Source organism: Neopsephotus bourkii, unplaced genomic scaffold (assembly GCF_033783945.1).
Source record: "Neopsephotus bourkii isolate Nb327-2 ecotype Australia unplaced genomic scaffold, CSIRO-AGI_Nbou_v1 NB_1292, whole genome shotgun sequence".
NCBI lineage: Eukaryota > Metazoa > Chordata > Aves > Psittaciformes > Psittacidae > Neopsephotus > Neopsephotus bourkii.
Window position 1 is genome coordinate 3,984,723 of NW_026901776.1, and position 17,642 is coordinate 4,002,364.

The 17,642-nt window shown below is 34.8% G+C and overlaps 1 protein-coding gene across 1 annotated transcript in view; it reads left to right on the forward strand.

Moving 5' to 3' along the window:
* The window catches only part of SDCCAG8 (SHH signaling and ciliogenesis regulator SDCCAG8), a 108,297-nt gene that overhangs the window by 9,351 nt on the left and 81,304 nt on the right, over positions 1-17,642 (forward strand). The window contains exons 2-11 of the mRNA XM_061365771.1: positions 3,041-3,220; positions 3,327-3,409; positions 3,818-3,931; positions 4,338-4,463; positions 4,750-4,890; positions 5,776-5,840; positions 7,652-7,840; positions 9,900-10,038; positions 13,000-13,152; positions 15,526-15,660. Of these exons, the coding sequence (XP_061221755.1) occupies positions 3,041-3,220; positions 3,327-3,409; positions 3,818-3,931; positions 4,338-4,463; positions 4,750-4,890; positions 5,776-5,840; positions 7,652-7,840; positions 9,900-10,038; positions 13,000-13,152; positions 15,526-15,660 (1,325 nt within the window). The remainder of the gene's footprint in view (positions 1-3,040; positions 3,221-3,326; positions 3,410-3,817; positions 3,932-4,337; positions 4,464-4,749; positions 4,891-5,775; positions 5,841-7,651; positions 7,841-9,899; positions 10,039-12,999; positions 13,153-15,525; positions 15,661-17,642) is intronic.

Consider the following 17,642-nt stretch of genomic DNA (forward strand, 5'->3'; position numbering starts at 1 on the left):
TGGAATGCTCAAGAATGGATGAATAGCTAAAGTATGCCAATAGAGAAATATTTGACCTAACCCCCTCATTTTTATTTTTTTTTGTCATTGCCTTGTGAATTGTATTTAGTTGATTATAATAAATTATAACTACTTAACATGTATATTTTGTGTCTTCATTTACACTGACCTCATTAAAGGATGGGGTATCCAAAAATCAAGAGGTGGTGTGAGTTGTGGGATGACTGATTCTTGAATAAGTGCTGAGAGAAGATTAGTAGGTCAAAGTGGGTAATGTTTTTATTAAAAACTAGCACTGCTAAAAAGTGAGTGGTGGCTGGCATACTGGTCTGAGGACCATGTTCTTAAATATAATGCTTTTGGGGGGAATATTTATTATCTTATGAGCCATTTGTAAATTACAACCAAGCAGAAAAAAAGATGGAAAAGAGCTGTGAAAACCATTGTTGGGGAGGAATCAATTTCCCAACTTCAGTCAAGATGATATGAACTTGAAAAAGGTAGATAAAGTGAAGGCAAAAATACACATCTAGCTTGTCAGGAATAATACTATGTTTTTGGTAATAAAATAGCTCGTGAGGCAGAGGTTTAAAGCTTTACTCAAATAAAGAGAGATCCCCACCAGACACTCAATTTGCTTTAAGTATCTACCTGTTTTATACCTTTGCCATCTGCAAAGTCCCTCCTCCTTTCTACTTTGGCTTAGAGAGTCAGATGTTACAGCTACCCGATCCGCCTTTAGTGGAATTTTTTATTCTATGTACATAAGCAACAGTTTGCATAAGATAGGCAAGTTTCACAAAGCTAAACAAGTTTTGCAGGGTTGAACAAGTTATCGCATTCTTTACGTTGTTTGTTTTTCATAGAAACACAAGTCTTTTGTAAGATTCTCTACTTTTCCACCGTTCTCAATAGATTATATATATTTAACAAGGACAGAGTCTTATTTTGTTGCACATAGCTTTTGGTCTCTTGACTTAAACCGCTAAAATGCTATTCACCTTTAGCTTTTCATTTAAAAGAAATAAACTATTAACGTTTTTAACCAGCAGCATGTATCATACTCTGAGGCGTGTCTTCTGAATTCTACCAAGCAAATTCGGGGCTAAATGAAGAAAATAACTATGGTTTTATATTTCTGAAAGTGAAGTAACATTTAAAGAGTGTAGGGTTTTGTTTTCAATTATTAGTAACTGTTAACTATTGAGGAACCTTTTCTGATTCAGGGTAGTTTTGAGTGGTAGTCACAAATGCCTGTGTTATTTGGAGAAATGTAAAAGAAGCATGTCTTATTTTCCTGATAAAGTAGCTGTGTAACGTGATGGACAGCTGTCTCGCTGAGGATGTATGCTCTGTGAATGATGTATGAGTAATTTTCTTAGTTCCCTTGGTACTACAGTAGAATCTGGAGATCCTGCTTTGCTGAACATTGTATAAAGTCATACTACTTAGGTTACTACTGTCTTTTCTAGTTAGTATATACACTGCTTAAAAGGAAGAGAAATGAAATACTCATTTCCCTTTGAATATAGGCAGTTGAAAGAAGGAAGTGCCTGGGGTCCAATGGTGTGTAGTTGGAAGCATCATTATTTAAAACCAAGCTGATATTTTCTGAATCCCAATCCAGCGGTAATCTCTCTGCTATAAATCTCTCAAGTTTCTTTTCTGGCATATTGGAAATGCTCAGCCCTGTCAGGCATTTATGACTGGAAAGTTTGTTATTTTTCTGAAGTCAGCTGAATCAAATAAAAATTAAACAGAAGGTATATAAGCAAAAACGTATTGAAAATAAGGAAAGACCATTATTGTGTCAACCTCCAGTAAGTTAGTTCTTGGAAGGGTCCATAAAAGTATTTGTATTTATCTGGAAAGAATTTATTTTTTTTTTCTTCCCGGAATGGTCAGTGTTGTTATTTATTTCTCACACTTGCTCAGAAGTCATTGGTCTTTATTTAATCACTGGTTTATGTTGGCTTGGTTTGCTGAGTTTTTACTTCATTTACTTTGATTTGATTTATTTTTTTAGTTGTGCTATACATTGCTTTGTCCTGTGTGATGGCATCATTGGGATTCAAAAATATTTTCCTTGGTGCCCAGTTCTACCCATTGCATGAAATAAAGCATGAGTATTGGGTTCATTGAAAAGTATTGAAGCTGCATACATTAGAAGATATTCGAGGGTCAAGTGTATTATTACTTGTGCTGCTGCAGAGTCCTAATGTATTGACAGGCTAAGATGCTATTTATAGCTGCTTCTTTGAAAATGTTGTAAATATTTCTTCTGCCAGTTGTAATATACAGTAGTTGTTTTGGCTGTTCGCTTTAGGTAATTGCTTCCCTGATGTCCTGGGTTCAGTAGTAGCAGTCAAGTTTTCTTCTTCTTAGTAGCTGGTGCGGTGCTGTGTTTTGACTTTCAGCCTGGGAACAGAGCTGATAACACCAATGTTTTTAGTTGCTGCTCAGTAATGTTTAGGCTGACCAAGGACTTTGTGAGTCTTATGCTCTGCCAGGGAGGAGGGGAGGTCGGGAGGAAGAAGAGACAGGACACCTGACCTGAACTAGCCAAAGATGTATTCCATACCACAGCACGTCATGCCCGGGGTGGTAACAGGGAGTAACCCAGAAGGGAACTCTCTCTTCTCGATCGGGCTCATTTTGGCGAGTGGTATCGTATTCTCTTCCCTTGTTATTTCCCCTATCATTATCATTGGTGGTAGCAGCAGTGGTTTGTGTTATACCTTAGTTACTGGACTGCTCTTATCTCAAACTGTGGGAGTTACATTCTTTCGATTCTCATCTCCGTCCCTCTGAGGGGTGGGGGGGTGTTGGGGGGAAGGAAAAAAAGAGGTGTGTGGGGGGGGAGTAGAAACTGGCTGACTGGGTTTAAACCACAACAGCTGAATTTAGATCAAGTAGTCAAGCTAGATAGATGCTGAATGCTTTTAGTGCTCACATTTTTTTGCAAATTTAGAATGTCAGTAAATACTTTCTTTTATGTTGTCTGTTGTGGCTAATAACGTGTTAGGGGTTTTTTTTTCAGATCGTGCTAGTGAAAGCATCCATCAACTGAATTATGCCTTGGAGGACAGACAGTTTGGAAAGGGTGACGGTGAAGCTGGATTTGGCCAGTCCTCTGTGGACAAGGGCAGTGATGATGTGGACATGAGTAATGATGATAGTGGGAATGCAGCCTGGCAGAAACTGCAGCAAAGTCATGCAGGTAAGATTACTGTGAAAGCAAATAGTTTAAAAATTGTTAGAAATTATACTAATTTCAATGGGAAAAAATAAATATTTTTGTTATAATGTTTTTTATCTCTCCCTAGTTAATCAACTTAAAATTCTACTGGAACATCAAGAAAAAATGGAAAGTGAAGTCTCTCTATCAAGGAGTAAGAGGTCATTCTGTGTATGTTTCTTCTTGTTTCTTTTGTGTTTTTGATATGAATGGCATGCATTATGAAGTCAATTTTCTAGTATCCAGGAAAAAAAAAAAAAGGCAGAGGAGATTCCTGAGGCTATGGCCAGAACTTGGCATGCTTATGACCATAGTGGAAGCAGTATAAATAGCGGTATAAATTTCATTTACAGATTGGTTTGGGGATATCATTTAATCATGCTTTATGGATGTGCGTAATCAAACAGCTGTACATTTTGACAGGAGTGACGTATTTACTTTTTGTAGTGAAGAACTTTTCTTGATCTAGTACTTGGTGACGTTTTATTAAGTATACATGGTATTCTGTATGCAAGCAACATTTTACTGCAGTAAATGGAAACCTGGAAAGTAACCCATGCTATTCTTCACTTCCTTTAGAACCCCCCAGAAGCTGCAACTGGAGACTTGCCAGCCCTTTCTGATCTTGTTCCTATAATCAATGATCAGTCACAGTACATTAACCATTTAGAAGCAGAAGTGAAGTTTTGCAAGGTATTAGACAACACTATTTTACCCCTAAACCCCTGGTCCCCTAAATAGGAAGAATTGCTTTAAAAACAGCTTACACTTAATCTCTAGATTGTTTGTTGTAATGACCAAAATTGAACCAAATGCAGTTCAGTAGATACTCAGCCTTACTACGTGTCTTGGTACCTGTGTACTCTTTGAAGGTCTTTAAAGACATTTTTGTGGCCTATCACAGATAAAAAGTTTGTTTTAATAAAGAAATTATATGGAAGTTCAAGCTACAAAAGTATTAAATCTGTCCTGAGTATTTGTTTTTTCCCTAAAAGAAAGTAATTGAGAACACTTGTCTAGACGTTCTGTCTCAAGATGTATTTAGATGCTGATAGTGTCTCAGGGAGCCTTTTACATGCAATTCCTGTATATCCAATAGGAGGAATTGTCTGGGATGAAAAATCGATTACAAGTAGTTGTACTTGAAAATGAAGAACTTCATCAGAAATTGAAATTCTTAACTGCGGAACATAGATTGAGAGAACAGACTCTTCTAGATGCCTCAGTAAGTTTTTATTTTTCTGTTGCTTTACTTAGTGTTAGAGATATTTTATTTTTTTTAAGGAAGGCTATGTAAAGCGTTACCTACAATCTGAATTTTAGTCAAAATTTAATGAAAGTTTGTAAACATGGATTTCTGTGGATAATACTATCATAGGTTGCCAACCTAATTGTTTATTGGTTGTTATATTCAACTGTAATGAAAATTCTAAGATTCAGTACATACATAACTGACATTTGTTTAAAAAACCCCATCCTACATAACTGAAGCATTAAAAATTTCATTTTAGGCAAATGCTGAGAACTCTTGGACTGTAGGTGGTAATGACTGTAGCACTCATCAACCTGTCACCTCATCACCAGCACATAACAGACATCAGGCTTTTGCTACATCAGCTGCTGGAGAAATTGAAAAATGGCATGTAGAACTGGTTGGTATTAACTTTCTTTGCAAGGCATATTGGTGCTTTGTTGTTGCTGCAGATGTTCTTGATATTTTTTTTTAATTACTTTTTTTTCTCTTTATTAATGGAGTAGTATTGCTGTATTTTGGGAAAATCATTGTTAACTGGAACTTCTGATGTTTTTTATCCATGTGCATGCATGTACTGTGGAATTTAAAGGGCAGTTAAATTCTTCAAGATAATGATACGTATTTATTATTTTTTCCCAGTAAAATATTTTTGTTGGTCTTACGCATTTTATGCATCATCTAGAGCTGAAAATCTCTCCAATGATCTCTAACACCTGCAGTTGTTTCAAAGCTAGTTTTTACAGTAATTGCACTTTTACTTCTTCTGCCATATTTAAAGGAAGAGAATCATATTGATTCTGACTTTTTTTCTAAGCATAAATTTCTGGTGCTGTTATCTGATTCATTATCATCATCGTATTTAACATTGGTGTGGTTGATTTATATACCCAGTTCTTCACCAGGTAATAAGAGTAACTCACTGTATTATAAATAAATAGTGTCGAAGTTCTTCAAGATTTCTCTTTTACTTCTGATTACTTGTGGGAAAGTAAGAGCAAACTCAAGATCATCAATTTGTGTAAATCATTGTAGAGAGCTGCAGTTGGAGTTGAAGCAGTTTACTGTGTGAGGATCTGGCAAGATGTATAGAAATAAAATGGGAGGGTTGTTCATTTTGTAGACTTTTACAACTGTGAAATATTAGATTTCTCTCGCACTAGTGCTTCAAAGAGGTTATACCTTCAGGGGAAAAGAATGAATGTGACTAATGTCTAAGTTGATCTGTAAAGACAGTATTATAAAGAAAGTAAAAGACACTTCTTTCCTCCCATCTTTTCTAAAGGAGAAACTAAAACATCTTTATCAAGAAAAAGTCAATATCTTTGAAGCTCATATACAGTCTCTAAGGTAAACTGTTTATTTTTTTCTTTAAAATTATTGTTAATAAATTATTACTTCATAACATCATGAACCACTCTTAATTGCAGTTTAAGCAAGAAAATGCTTGGATGTATGTTGTGTTTTCTGATGCTGTCCCTGAAGGCTGGTTTTACATAAAGTTTACTCAAATATAAACATAGCAAAATAGAATGTACTGTTACTATATAGCAGCATTGGCAATATATAAAATTTATAAATTCAATTGAATTGTGTTTATAGAAATTAAAACTTGTAAAAAGGATAAACACATTCTATATCCTTTTGTCTCTAGAAACATCATGTCTGTTAAGGTAGACCAATCAAAGAAAAAGAACTTAAAATTTTAGCTTCTGTTAAACTTGTGTGAACATAGCTTGCTTCTACTAATATTTTATATTTCAAGTTCTAGAAATCTTAAGCATCGAACTAGTTCAGGCCACATAATAACTTTTGAGCAGGCAAACATTGTTTTGAAGCTTGGAAGCAGGATTTTAAATTTCAGCTGCAGAATCTGATTTGGTTGGTTGGTTGTTTTTTTTTTTCCCCTACTTGGCTTGGCCTGTTCTATATACTCAAATAAATATTGGAGCTTAAAATGGCCTAAAAATTGTCACAACTACGTTATTCAGCCTCTTGATTTTTCCTAAGGGGCATGATATTTTGAAATGTACGTTCTGCAAAGCACTTGAGTTATTTGCTTAAATGTTAATTAAATTGAGAAATTATATTGCTTCCAGTGGCACTATCCTTGGTTTTAACTTTAAGCATGAATTTACATAGGACCCAGTGGTTTCTATCCAAGAGTTCCCAACAATAGGTCTGTTGTACCATGACTATCTAATGATATATGCAGAGCAAATTCTGTTCAGGTTATAGTGGATTATATTTAATAGACCAACTACTAAAATTGGAAAAAGTGCACAGAAGATTTCCCAGATGGAAATAAGCATGCATGTAGTGTATATATCATGTGCACAGTAAATCCAATGCAACCAGAATGTGTCAGACTTACTATGAGTATGCTGCCCAGATGGCCTGCATAACAAACCAAAAGCTTTGGATTCATTGCAAATTTGTCAAATTGGTCTATATGTGCACAGTGTGCGTTTGTCTGGAACTCCCTGATGTCAGCATTCCCATCGCTTGCGCTCTCCCCAGTCTAACAGATGCTTGGAAATTCTGGAGAAAATTCTTCAGAGCACCTGGTAAAAAGTTTGGAGACAAGTAAAAAGTTACCCTGGTTTTGTGGAGATGTGGTTGACATGAAGTTTGCGTGGATCACTGGATCAGAGCAAATGTGTTGGGTACATCTGGATTTTGCCTAGGGAGCCTAAGGGGCACTTACTTTACTTAAAATTGTAACTTTACAGTTGAGAGTAGAGAAGAAATGGGGAGTGATATTATTAATAAGAACAACAAAATAAGTATTAGATAGAGTGCCGAAATATTTACACAGCTGATAGCGTTTCTTGCTAATGAATTTATTACTCTGTTCAGAGAATATTTAAGCCTACAAGTTTTTAATCTAATAACTTTCTGTGTAACTTTACGTATTTTCTGATAATAGAGGGAAGGAAAAAATTGATATAATTTTGTCTGTTAACAATTTTGATTGGGTGGTTGAACTATTATTTCCCTGTTAAAGTCTTCCTTAGCCTACTGAAATGTGTAAAATAATGTTCATTACAGGGATTTTTACAGTTCTTTTTAGGTAACATCTGTAATTATGTTTTACATACAAATATAACTTGTAGAAATGTTTGATTGCACGAATAATATTTTTTATTTCTTTTCTGTAGAAAAGACCTTTCAGAATCTCAGAAGACATGCAAAGATTTGGAGGAAAGGCTAAAACATCAGCAGTCACTTGTTTCAGCCACAAATTCTAACTGGGTTGGCGGTCTGTGTCTGAAATGTGTACAACACAAAGCAGTTCTTTCAGAGACTTACTCTAATATTCACATGCAGACCATCGAAAGGGTAACAAAGTAGGTTTAGGGGGGTATTTACTTTCTTATTGAAAGTACAGTTGCTTTCATTAAACCCTATCTCTCTGTATGTTTGGGTTCATAGAGAGATGTGCACTTGTGCAGCAATGTACTCTCAAGTTGAAGTTACAGTGCTAAAATCAGACTCTGGGTCCCAACCACTTTGCAGTCCTTGGTAGTTTTGGTACTTATTTCAACTGGAAAAGAGTGTTAGTCATTAATTCTGATACCTTGGGCTGTCTAGATAATCAGACTGTTGATAGTCTGTTTCCCATTTTTGTAGGAATAAACCTTTCACTTTGTTGTAACAAATATTATGGAAGTCTGTGCATTTTGATTATTTCCTGTGAAAGTTCTTTATCTTTCTGTAATTGAATGTTTTTCTTCTTATTGTTACATTTGGGGAACTTTTAGGATACATCAGCAGTGTAAATTAATTTTTTTTTTTTTTCCCCCTTGAATTTGCTTAGTAGGACAGGTGTTTGGGCAGGATGCATTGTTCCTACCTAAAATACAGTAAATCAGGGGAAAAAAATCCTTTGGATGAAAATAAATGAAACTATTTGCTGCTGCCTTATTTTATTTGTAGCTCTTATTTAAATTATTAAAAAAAAGCCAACTGTATAGCCTGAATATATATATATATATAATCATCTTCAAAAACATCTCTGGATTTCTACTTCCTAGTAATAATGATAAGATACTGCAACTTTCTCAGAGTTTGTTAAACAGACATCTATTTACTATGAGCTACCTGAAGCTTCTTAGGATTTCTGAAGCTTTAGAATGAGATTGCTGGAGATGAGGTGATGGGTCAATTAGAAGCAAAAAGACTGAAGGGACATAATACATATTGTCTGTCAGATGGATATTATCTGTAAGCCAGGATTTACATGTGTTTCTGTTGTCAGGTCCAAGATTTTTCTGGAAAAGTTCCCTGTTGCTAAAAAGTTATGTTCCAAAATCTCCTTTTGTAAGAAAAGTAATTATTTGTCATAGACCCTGGAAAATACGAACACATATCAGTACATTTTTGTCACCTTGTATTATAGTGCAGTTTGAAATAAAGTATTTGAGTTGACCTACTTAGGTAGCTCAAACTGATATTTCAGTTTGAGATTTAACAAAATCTGAAAGCTACATCTTCCTGTGATGCAGTTTATTAATAAAAAAGGTTTCATTAGGGATTTTCAGGAGAATTTTGTTAAAATATTGAAATGAAATTTCAAAATGTAACAGTTCTCTAGCAAATACAACTGTGGTGTTATTCTACGCAACATGCAGAAAAAAAACACAACAGCTTGCAGACACAATCACTAGTTGCACCTAAACCACAGACAATTATACTTTAAAAGCTTTCAACGTATGAAAATAATGGAAAGATGAAGTTAATTATTACAGTTTTACTGGCTGTGCTTCACCATTTGCTGTAGATCTAAATTTCTTAGTGAACAGAGGTTCAGAGGGGATGTAGAATCCAGAAGTCTTATTGTTTGGTTTACTTTATCTTTGCAGCAAAGGGCTATTTATTGGTTTTCATTTGATATGCTTAGTGATCTGAATTACTTTTTGAACCCAGCCCTTCCTTTTATTTTTTTCTCCCCATTTGACATTTAATGAGTAATTAAATGATATCATATTGCTCCCATCTATTTCTTCAGAAACATGCCTGTGCTTTTGGTGTTTGTTTGCTTTTGATGTTTGTTTGCCTTTGGTTTGTTTCCTTTGGTGTTTGCTTTTGGTGTTTGTTTGCTTTTAGCATGGACCTCTATTTTGTAATGCAAATGGAATGTTGCTCATCTTAAATGTATGACTTGAGCTCCACTGTCATTACTGGCAGTTTTACTAATAGTCTACCCTCTTTAAGTGAAGGGCCGATCATTAAGCAAAAGTTTTTTTTGATACTGCCTAGCTAGTAGTACGCTTTCGCTTTTACTCCATGTTGCCTTTACCACCCTAACGTTTTTTACCTGTTAACATTTTATATTTGATATACCTGTTGAGTTTTTCTCTTGAGAAAAGATATAGAAGAAATATCTGTTTTTTTCTTTATATGCAGAGAAAGAGATGACTTGATGGATGCATTTATTTCATTGAGACAAAACATGAGAGAGATGCAGCAAAGAGAATCTAATGCTTGTGAGCAAATTAAATACGCTGTGCAAATGGCAGAAGAGGCTAATTTAGTGAAAACAAAGGTAAATTCATCAAGAAATTAGAGCTTTTCAGTACTTGGATCTACCACAAATGTTAATTAGTTTTCATGCTAATGAGCAGATATATGCGTAAGACCTTTGTCACATGTTGGTGTGATGTATTAGGTTCAAAAGGATTGCATGGTGTGACCGTTTCTGAGCAATAACGAATTCTAAGTTTTTAAATTCTCATCAAGGCTGTGTTGCATTCTCAGGCCATCATTTAAATTCTGACCTATTTTCGCTACTAGGTGATAGAAACTGAATGATAGAATTTTCAAAGGCATTCATGTCATGTAGGAAGATAATTCTCATATCACATTCCTGAGCTACTCAGGAAAGAATACTTAATGCTTATGAACAACAACTCATCTGCATCAATGAGTGCAGTGCAAGAACTGATTAGCTGACAGAACTCTTTGAAGATGAGAATTCCTGTCTGATGCTACCTGCAGGAAACTTTTAGTTCTATGTAAATAATGATAAAACCAGTTTTGATTTGGTGCTTGTGTTAGACATAGTTACTTTATATGATCAGCTAATCTTGACCTAAATTATTTCCTTGATATTTAGTGACATCTACTGTATTATTAGTGAATTACTGTGGAATTGAGAGAGGTTTTTTTGTTTGGGTTTGTTTGTTTGTTTTAAATGAAATGCTGTTGTTTTTAATAGTGGGCAAGATTTATATAGTTGTTTTATTGATCAGATTGATATTATTTGTCTAATGATGCAAGACTCTATGTGTAGGGTCTTCAACTATAAAGTTAAAGTGGGGAGGGAAACAATGAAATTTGGAAATTCTGTATTCATTTTAAATTTAACTTCAGAGTATTACAGCTCCCTGTTTTTTACTGAAGAGAGAAAGAATCCTTCTGAGCCCACTGTTCACCTGTCACATCCTGTTCCTGGGGGGTTAAATTTTTAAATTGCTTATCTGTTAACTTTTTTAGGGTGGGTTCCACAGTTGTCCAATATTGTAATTGCTATTGAAAACTGCTCAAAATACTTTCCTTCTCTGTGTAATAAAGTGAAATTATCTGATTGTCCTCTTTTTTCATTTGGTGTTAGAAATCTATTTTAATATTTAAAAAGAAAACATCAGTAAACTCTTACTCAGTTTAGGTCATGCTAGAAATGTGGCCTAAGAATAAAACTTAGTAAGACAAGTTAGTACAACCTTTAATAAAATGGCTCTTTTTACCTATACTATTTCTGCTACATAAAGAAAACAGCTCTGTAGGGTCTCTACTAGCCACTCTCTTCACTGCAGAAAGGAAATGTGAAGTGCTGTTTGTATACAAGAATGAACAGTAGTCTGATTTCCCATGCTCAAAAGCTGTTGTAAAATAAAGGAACATGAAGTAATCTTTAATTTAGGCTGTATTAGTTTAGATTTTTTTATATATATAATGGTATTTCTCTTGGTAAGTCCTATTCTACTCTTAAGTCTCTTTCTTTGTAATTATCATGGAATCCAATAGAACAGGCTATGTGAGAAAAAGTGAGGAGTTAACATGTTGGGCTTCCAAATGTTGTAACTGCAGTTTCATCACCCTGTTGACAGTCTAACCTTAGGTGCTTATCACTTGAAATCACCACATTTTTTTTGTCTTATGGCTGTCTCCAGTTTGTGGCCTCTTGCCTAATTTGTAGAGCAAGGAAGAGATCTGGTAAGGGTAAACTTCAACAGTTAAAGCAAATCCAGGAATGTATTTTCAGTATAAATGGAAGAATAATTTTTTGAACTGCTCATTATGTAGTCAAAACAAGACTACCTTGGTGAGGGACAGGAAAGAGACCCTGAGGAGAATCCCACAGAGCTGACATAAAGCTAATGGAGATTGTTAGAGCATTCTCTACAAATTATGGTTTAATTTGCTTCCCTCATGAACAGCCCAACTCCAAGGAAATCACATATAGAGGTTTGGCTTTGAGTAAAAGAAAAATAATCAGTTTAAAAAGACTATTTTGAAAATAAAGGGTAGTAAGGTAGGATTCCTAGAAGGAGGTTACTTTAGCTTCCTTGAAATAGGATATGCTGAATATCAGTGGAATGATTAAACAAAATCTAGTTTACTTGTGCACTAGCAAGCTGCCTTAAGGGTGCTTTAAATACTTCAATTTAGTTTCAATGGAGTATTGCATTTCTGATTTAAACTGATATAACATTCAACTCCTATCCCTTTGGCAGGGATGCATCAGCATAGATTGTTGTTTGGTGGTGTTTTTTTTTCTTAGCTTTTTTAGAAGATAGTGCCTACTGTGCTTCTTGCATATAAACTTATGTTTCTTCTGTTTTGATAGAAAACACATCTGTAACCTATGTTTTAGCACTTCAAATTAAGCAGGACATCTGTGAGTTTTCAGTAGAATTAATTTTTACTTGACAAACCTGAAACTAAATTAAACTAAAATAAAAATTGTTGCTTTGTATCTTTGCTTACTTTTTCCAGGTTTCTTCTTAGCCTTCTGCTCTTAGTAGTTGACTTTAGGGGGAGAGCAAGTGAAGCACATACTTTACTTGTTTATTTTTCCTTCAGTTATGGAGTAACCGCAGTGTTTGCAAGGAATCAGATATTGGAGGCTCATTTTAGTGATGTAAAATCTGAAATTTAAAATGCAAGGCAAATAATCATCTTAGTTTTGGAAGAACAACTACTTATTTGGAAAATATACCTTGGAAAATGCTTCCATCTTTGCCACGGCTCCTAAAATAAATGAGACTTCTAAATTATAGTAAGGAATGTATATACATACAAACATATACATCTGTTTTCAATTTGTTAGTCCCATTCTGGATGTTAACATAGTAGGGTATGGATAAGCATCATAATAACTATGTAAAAAACCAAAAGGCATCCTTTCTAACAGCAAACTGGTTTCTCTGAAAGCATTAGATAAATACTATGTTTGTTTAAAATCTTAGGATTTTTCCACTTTAAAAATAAGGGTTTTTTCTAGGCTCTAGTCCAGTGTGAGCAGCTGAAAAGTAAGCTGGAACAGCAGAAGAATCGTCTTGAAAAGGAATTAGCTGCCCAGCTAAATAAGATGACTGATGAAAAAGAAACACTGTGGGAAGAAATGAAGAAGGAAAAGGAGGACTTGACAGCAATGGTATGAGTTGGTTTTTATTTCATTTGTGTATTACAATGAGCATATTGTCTTCAAACTTTCTGTTTGATTGTCTTTCATTTTGTTTCAGTTTTAGATTTGAGACCTCAGGAAATCACTTCTATTATCGCTTTAAAGCAGAGATAAAGAAGTGATCCTATGAGTTTGAACAACTGGATTTTATATAACTAGATATGTAGTAAATTGTTGATGTTGTACATTTTATTTTAGTTTGCATATTTTCTAATGCACTTTGTCAAAGTAGGGTTAAGTAATATGTGATGCAAAGTTTGTACTTACCTTCTTATAAAGATTATGTAGGTTCACAAGTCAAGTGTTCAGAAGTTAGCACATTTCACATTTCGGATTCTTTGCTACTTTGAGCTTATATATGCATATATATTAATGTTACAATATAATGTAACATATGTTATAATTGCATTCTAATATGGCGGTTTTCAGAGTAATCTTACCATATGCTCAATTTGATCACCTGCAGAAATGTATTAGAATCTCTTTTATCACTTTTACTGATGTTAATAAAATCTCTGAGGCAGAATCTGTCTCATGAAGGAAACCTCATGCTAACCGGATGCACCTCTAAGGCAATTGGAGAAAGAAATGGGAAGAAGAGTAGAGAGAGAAATGCTTCATAAATTAGTGGGTTTCGTGCTTGTTTGATGTGCAGCCTCTTCAACCATTTTCTGGGGGAGGTTTGGAAACAATATAGTGAATTTCTCTTCTCAGTGTAGGCTTTTTCTATATTTTAGGGTTCCTTTTAGAAATAAGCCATACAGTTTATAAAGTCAGGAGAGCACAGACTCAACAGAGTAAACTATTTAAGTGTTAAAAAAAGAGGAGGTTCTTTAGTAGTGTTGTGGCTTGTAAAATGACCAGAAAGCTATTGAAATAAATAGGAAACCAAGGTGATATAGTTGTATTTCTGGTATTATGAGATGGTGGAATAATGTTTTGGAGCTGCTACAGGAAGTCAAAGCCTTTGGCTCTAGTTCCAGAGATGAAAACAGGAATTAAGTACAGTGATAGAGGCTAAGGGATGTTTAAGAAAGTGAGCTGTTGTAAGTGATCATCAGAAACCTGTTGTCAGGGAAACAGAAATAAAAAAGTACCCTTACACGGGAGGCAGTGAGGCATTATTAAGCAATTCCTTGTTGTGAGTACTTGCTATCTATTGGCATTATCCTTATATGCCCTTAATTGTTGTTAAAGATCTGCTTTAGAACAGGGTATGCACTCCAAAATACAGCCTATACGCAAGTATTTCATACCATTTCTTGGTAGAATAATTCACTTCATGTCATCACATTACTTTGTTTTTCAACACCCACCAAGATGTGTTTTACTGGAACTGATACCCATTTTGAGTAGTTGCAGTCTTTCTTTTAAATCCTGTATAGATATTAAACAAGATAATGACACAATGATGATCTGATGCTTGGAAGCTAAAGATAAGGGATAACTTTGTAGAAAACTATGATTTATATGCATGATTTATACATATAAATTAACTACTTTTTTGTTTCAGGATTATGAGGAGGTAGAAAACGGTATATTGTGCATCAGGTCAACCTTCCTGTCAATATCTTATTGCTTACTTAATGAAGTGGGTTTTTTTAAGGGGAGAAGTAGTATGATACATAAATTAGGTGGATGTCTAATGAGTGAAAGATAGTTATGAATGTGTAAACCTCTTTGGCTTTGAATTCTTGTAAATTAACCTAGAACTGTCAGACACCATCGTTTCCACTTAATAAGTTTCAGGTGTAAATGGCTGAAGGGTCACTGCCTCTGTTTTATTGTTACATTTTTTTACCATTCAGCAGGATTTGATCTGAATTACCTTAGAATTTTTAACATACTATTGTTAAGGTTTTTGTATGTCATGCATTGATCTGTAGTGCTGAAATACTTTCTGAACTTGAAAATTTAATTATCATTTGTGATTGCAATGACAGTTTTCTTTAACCAGGGGCACATGATTCAGTTTAAATCCATCTACATAAGGGTGGGTAAGAAGGTGTTAAATAGTACTTTTACAGCTGCAAGACTAACGCAACTAGCTGCTTCTGGCACTTTGTATTAACAAGTCATGGAGACTAGTCCAGTTGATGAAAAGTTTCAAATGAACTACTGTGTGATAAATTAATTCAGAATAATGAACCTGTTATTAGAATCATTTAGCTCTGTTCTATTTTAAAATTATATTTATATATTTTAATGTATATAACATTTTATTATCTTTTTAATGCTATCTGTTTTGGCTGTTTACAGTTGCCTTTAAGTAGAAAGTCCCCTGAGATTTAGCTCTGCGGTTAGTCAAGTTGCACCATTACAATGTTCTTGGGCTTTTTGCAGGTCACAGCCATGTCTGAGAATGTGGCCATGTTGGAGGCTAAAGTAGAGAGAATTGTAAGGGAAAAGAACTCCCTAGCTAACCAGTTAGAAGAATCACAACGTCAGCTTGTATCTCATGAAACGGAGATGAGTAAGGTAGGTGCCTTTATAAATGATTATTGAGCTTCATTTTCCTATCATTGTGACCTGAAAGATGAGAAATTTTTTCTTTCTGCATTTTCCTCCGTATTGGTAAAGAACATGTGATAAACTTCATTTGAATATCACAGGGACACAGTCTTACAAGTAAAAAGATAACTTTTTCAGTCTGCCGAGTCACCTTGTGATGCAAAAGCTGACCTTTCTACCTTGCAGACCAAGCAGACCACTATTTAAAGCTGTAACCCAGTGTTTCATTAAAAATTGCATTTAGTGGGAATGAGACAGTATACTAGTCAACACTATCTCATAATTGATACCTCTGGGACATGCAGTGCTTAAACAAATCACTGTTTTTCAAATACTCTCCTGTAGGATTTGTATGTATTATACTGCTTTGTTCATTGATACTGATGGTATGCCTTTTAAAAAGAGATCTTAGTAAGAATTATAGCTTAACATCCATCTATATATGTGTATCATTTCTGGGTGCTTCATTTTGCACATTTCTCAGTCTATTAGAGCCTTAATGTGGGTCATAACATGAGAAAGAAAAAACAATTGCCATCCAAATTTTATGCTGGGAGATGACACATTGTTAAAATTATTAGTTTTATTAGCTTAGTTTCATCATTCACTTGTGATAGAAATAACTTCAGTTTTGTGGGGATGAGGGGCTGATAAATTTCTGTAGAATAGACTATCTGAGAATTCAAATTTGTTACAGCCTCTTGAAATGTATATACGTTACCAATAATCCTGGGCAAGTCCTGTCTCCCATGTCATTAAGAGGTTTTGCAGAGCAATTCATTCTTTATGCCTCTAGAGACTTCTGGAGGCGGTTTCAACAGTTCCTGTCTTCCTCTGCTGTTCCTCCTTGTAGAAATAGCCGAAAATATTGCAGAAAATGCATAGCAAGAAGTCAGCCAAACTTATTAGAAAATTTAATTCAACTTAGCTGAAAAACAAATGAGGGAGCATTTTAACACTGTCAGAATGGTTCAGTTTACCTTTTCTGAAACACACTTCTGATTGTCAGAGTGGGTTCACAGATTACTTGCACCACATACAGGGGTGAAGTGTAAGAAAGGCGTTAGGTATAAATATCCATTGGTCTGGAATGAACAATTTTATAACCTGTTGATTTGAAGCTGTCTCTTAGGAGAGTGACACTCTGGTTCCAGTCCCCTTATTGGTTAATATTAATCAATACAAAGTTGAATAGGTGGCCACCTTGCAGTAGCTATGCTGTGTTTTTATTGCATTGTCCTGGGAGATTGGAAAACTGCATTTGTGTAGTGAATTGAGAAGACTCAAACATCCTGAAGAAATGTTCTGACCATTCAGCTGTTGGGACTATGGGCATCACTCTGACCTTTTTCATTGGCCATGTAAGCAACATCTGTGTCTGCCTGTGAATCTGACTCTTACTTCCAAACTCAGTTTGACATTATTATAAACAGCAAATAGTAACATTTTTCCTTTCGAGTTTTATCTGAAGTACTTTTTTCTGCATGCACCAGAAGTCAGGGGAAGAAAGTTTGGAGTGAATCTCTTTCCTTCATTCTGAACTACAAGGAGACTAAAAAATCCATTATTAGGACAGCACCATCTGCTGATTCTTCTGCGTTATTCACTTTGTGCAATGTATGGGGGAGCCAAAGGCGAGGATGGCTATATTTTTTTATTTCCTTAGAGGAAGCGACATATTGCACTTCTTTACATCCTTCATACAAAGGGAGGAGGTAGAAAGACAGGACTAGCAATATATGCAATTGCATCTTAGGGGTTTTTTAGTTGCAAATGGTATTTCAGTATTAAAACCAAAAAAAAGAATCATGCTTCAGAACTTTGCCAATCTTCAGAGCATTTGCTACCTTGTGTTATTTGCAACAGGGCTGAATTCACAAGCTGTCCTTTGAATTTGTAAGTGATGCTACTTCTTAAAGTTGTGACAACTGGTTTTCTTTTTTCCTAAG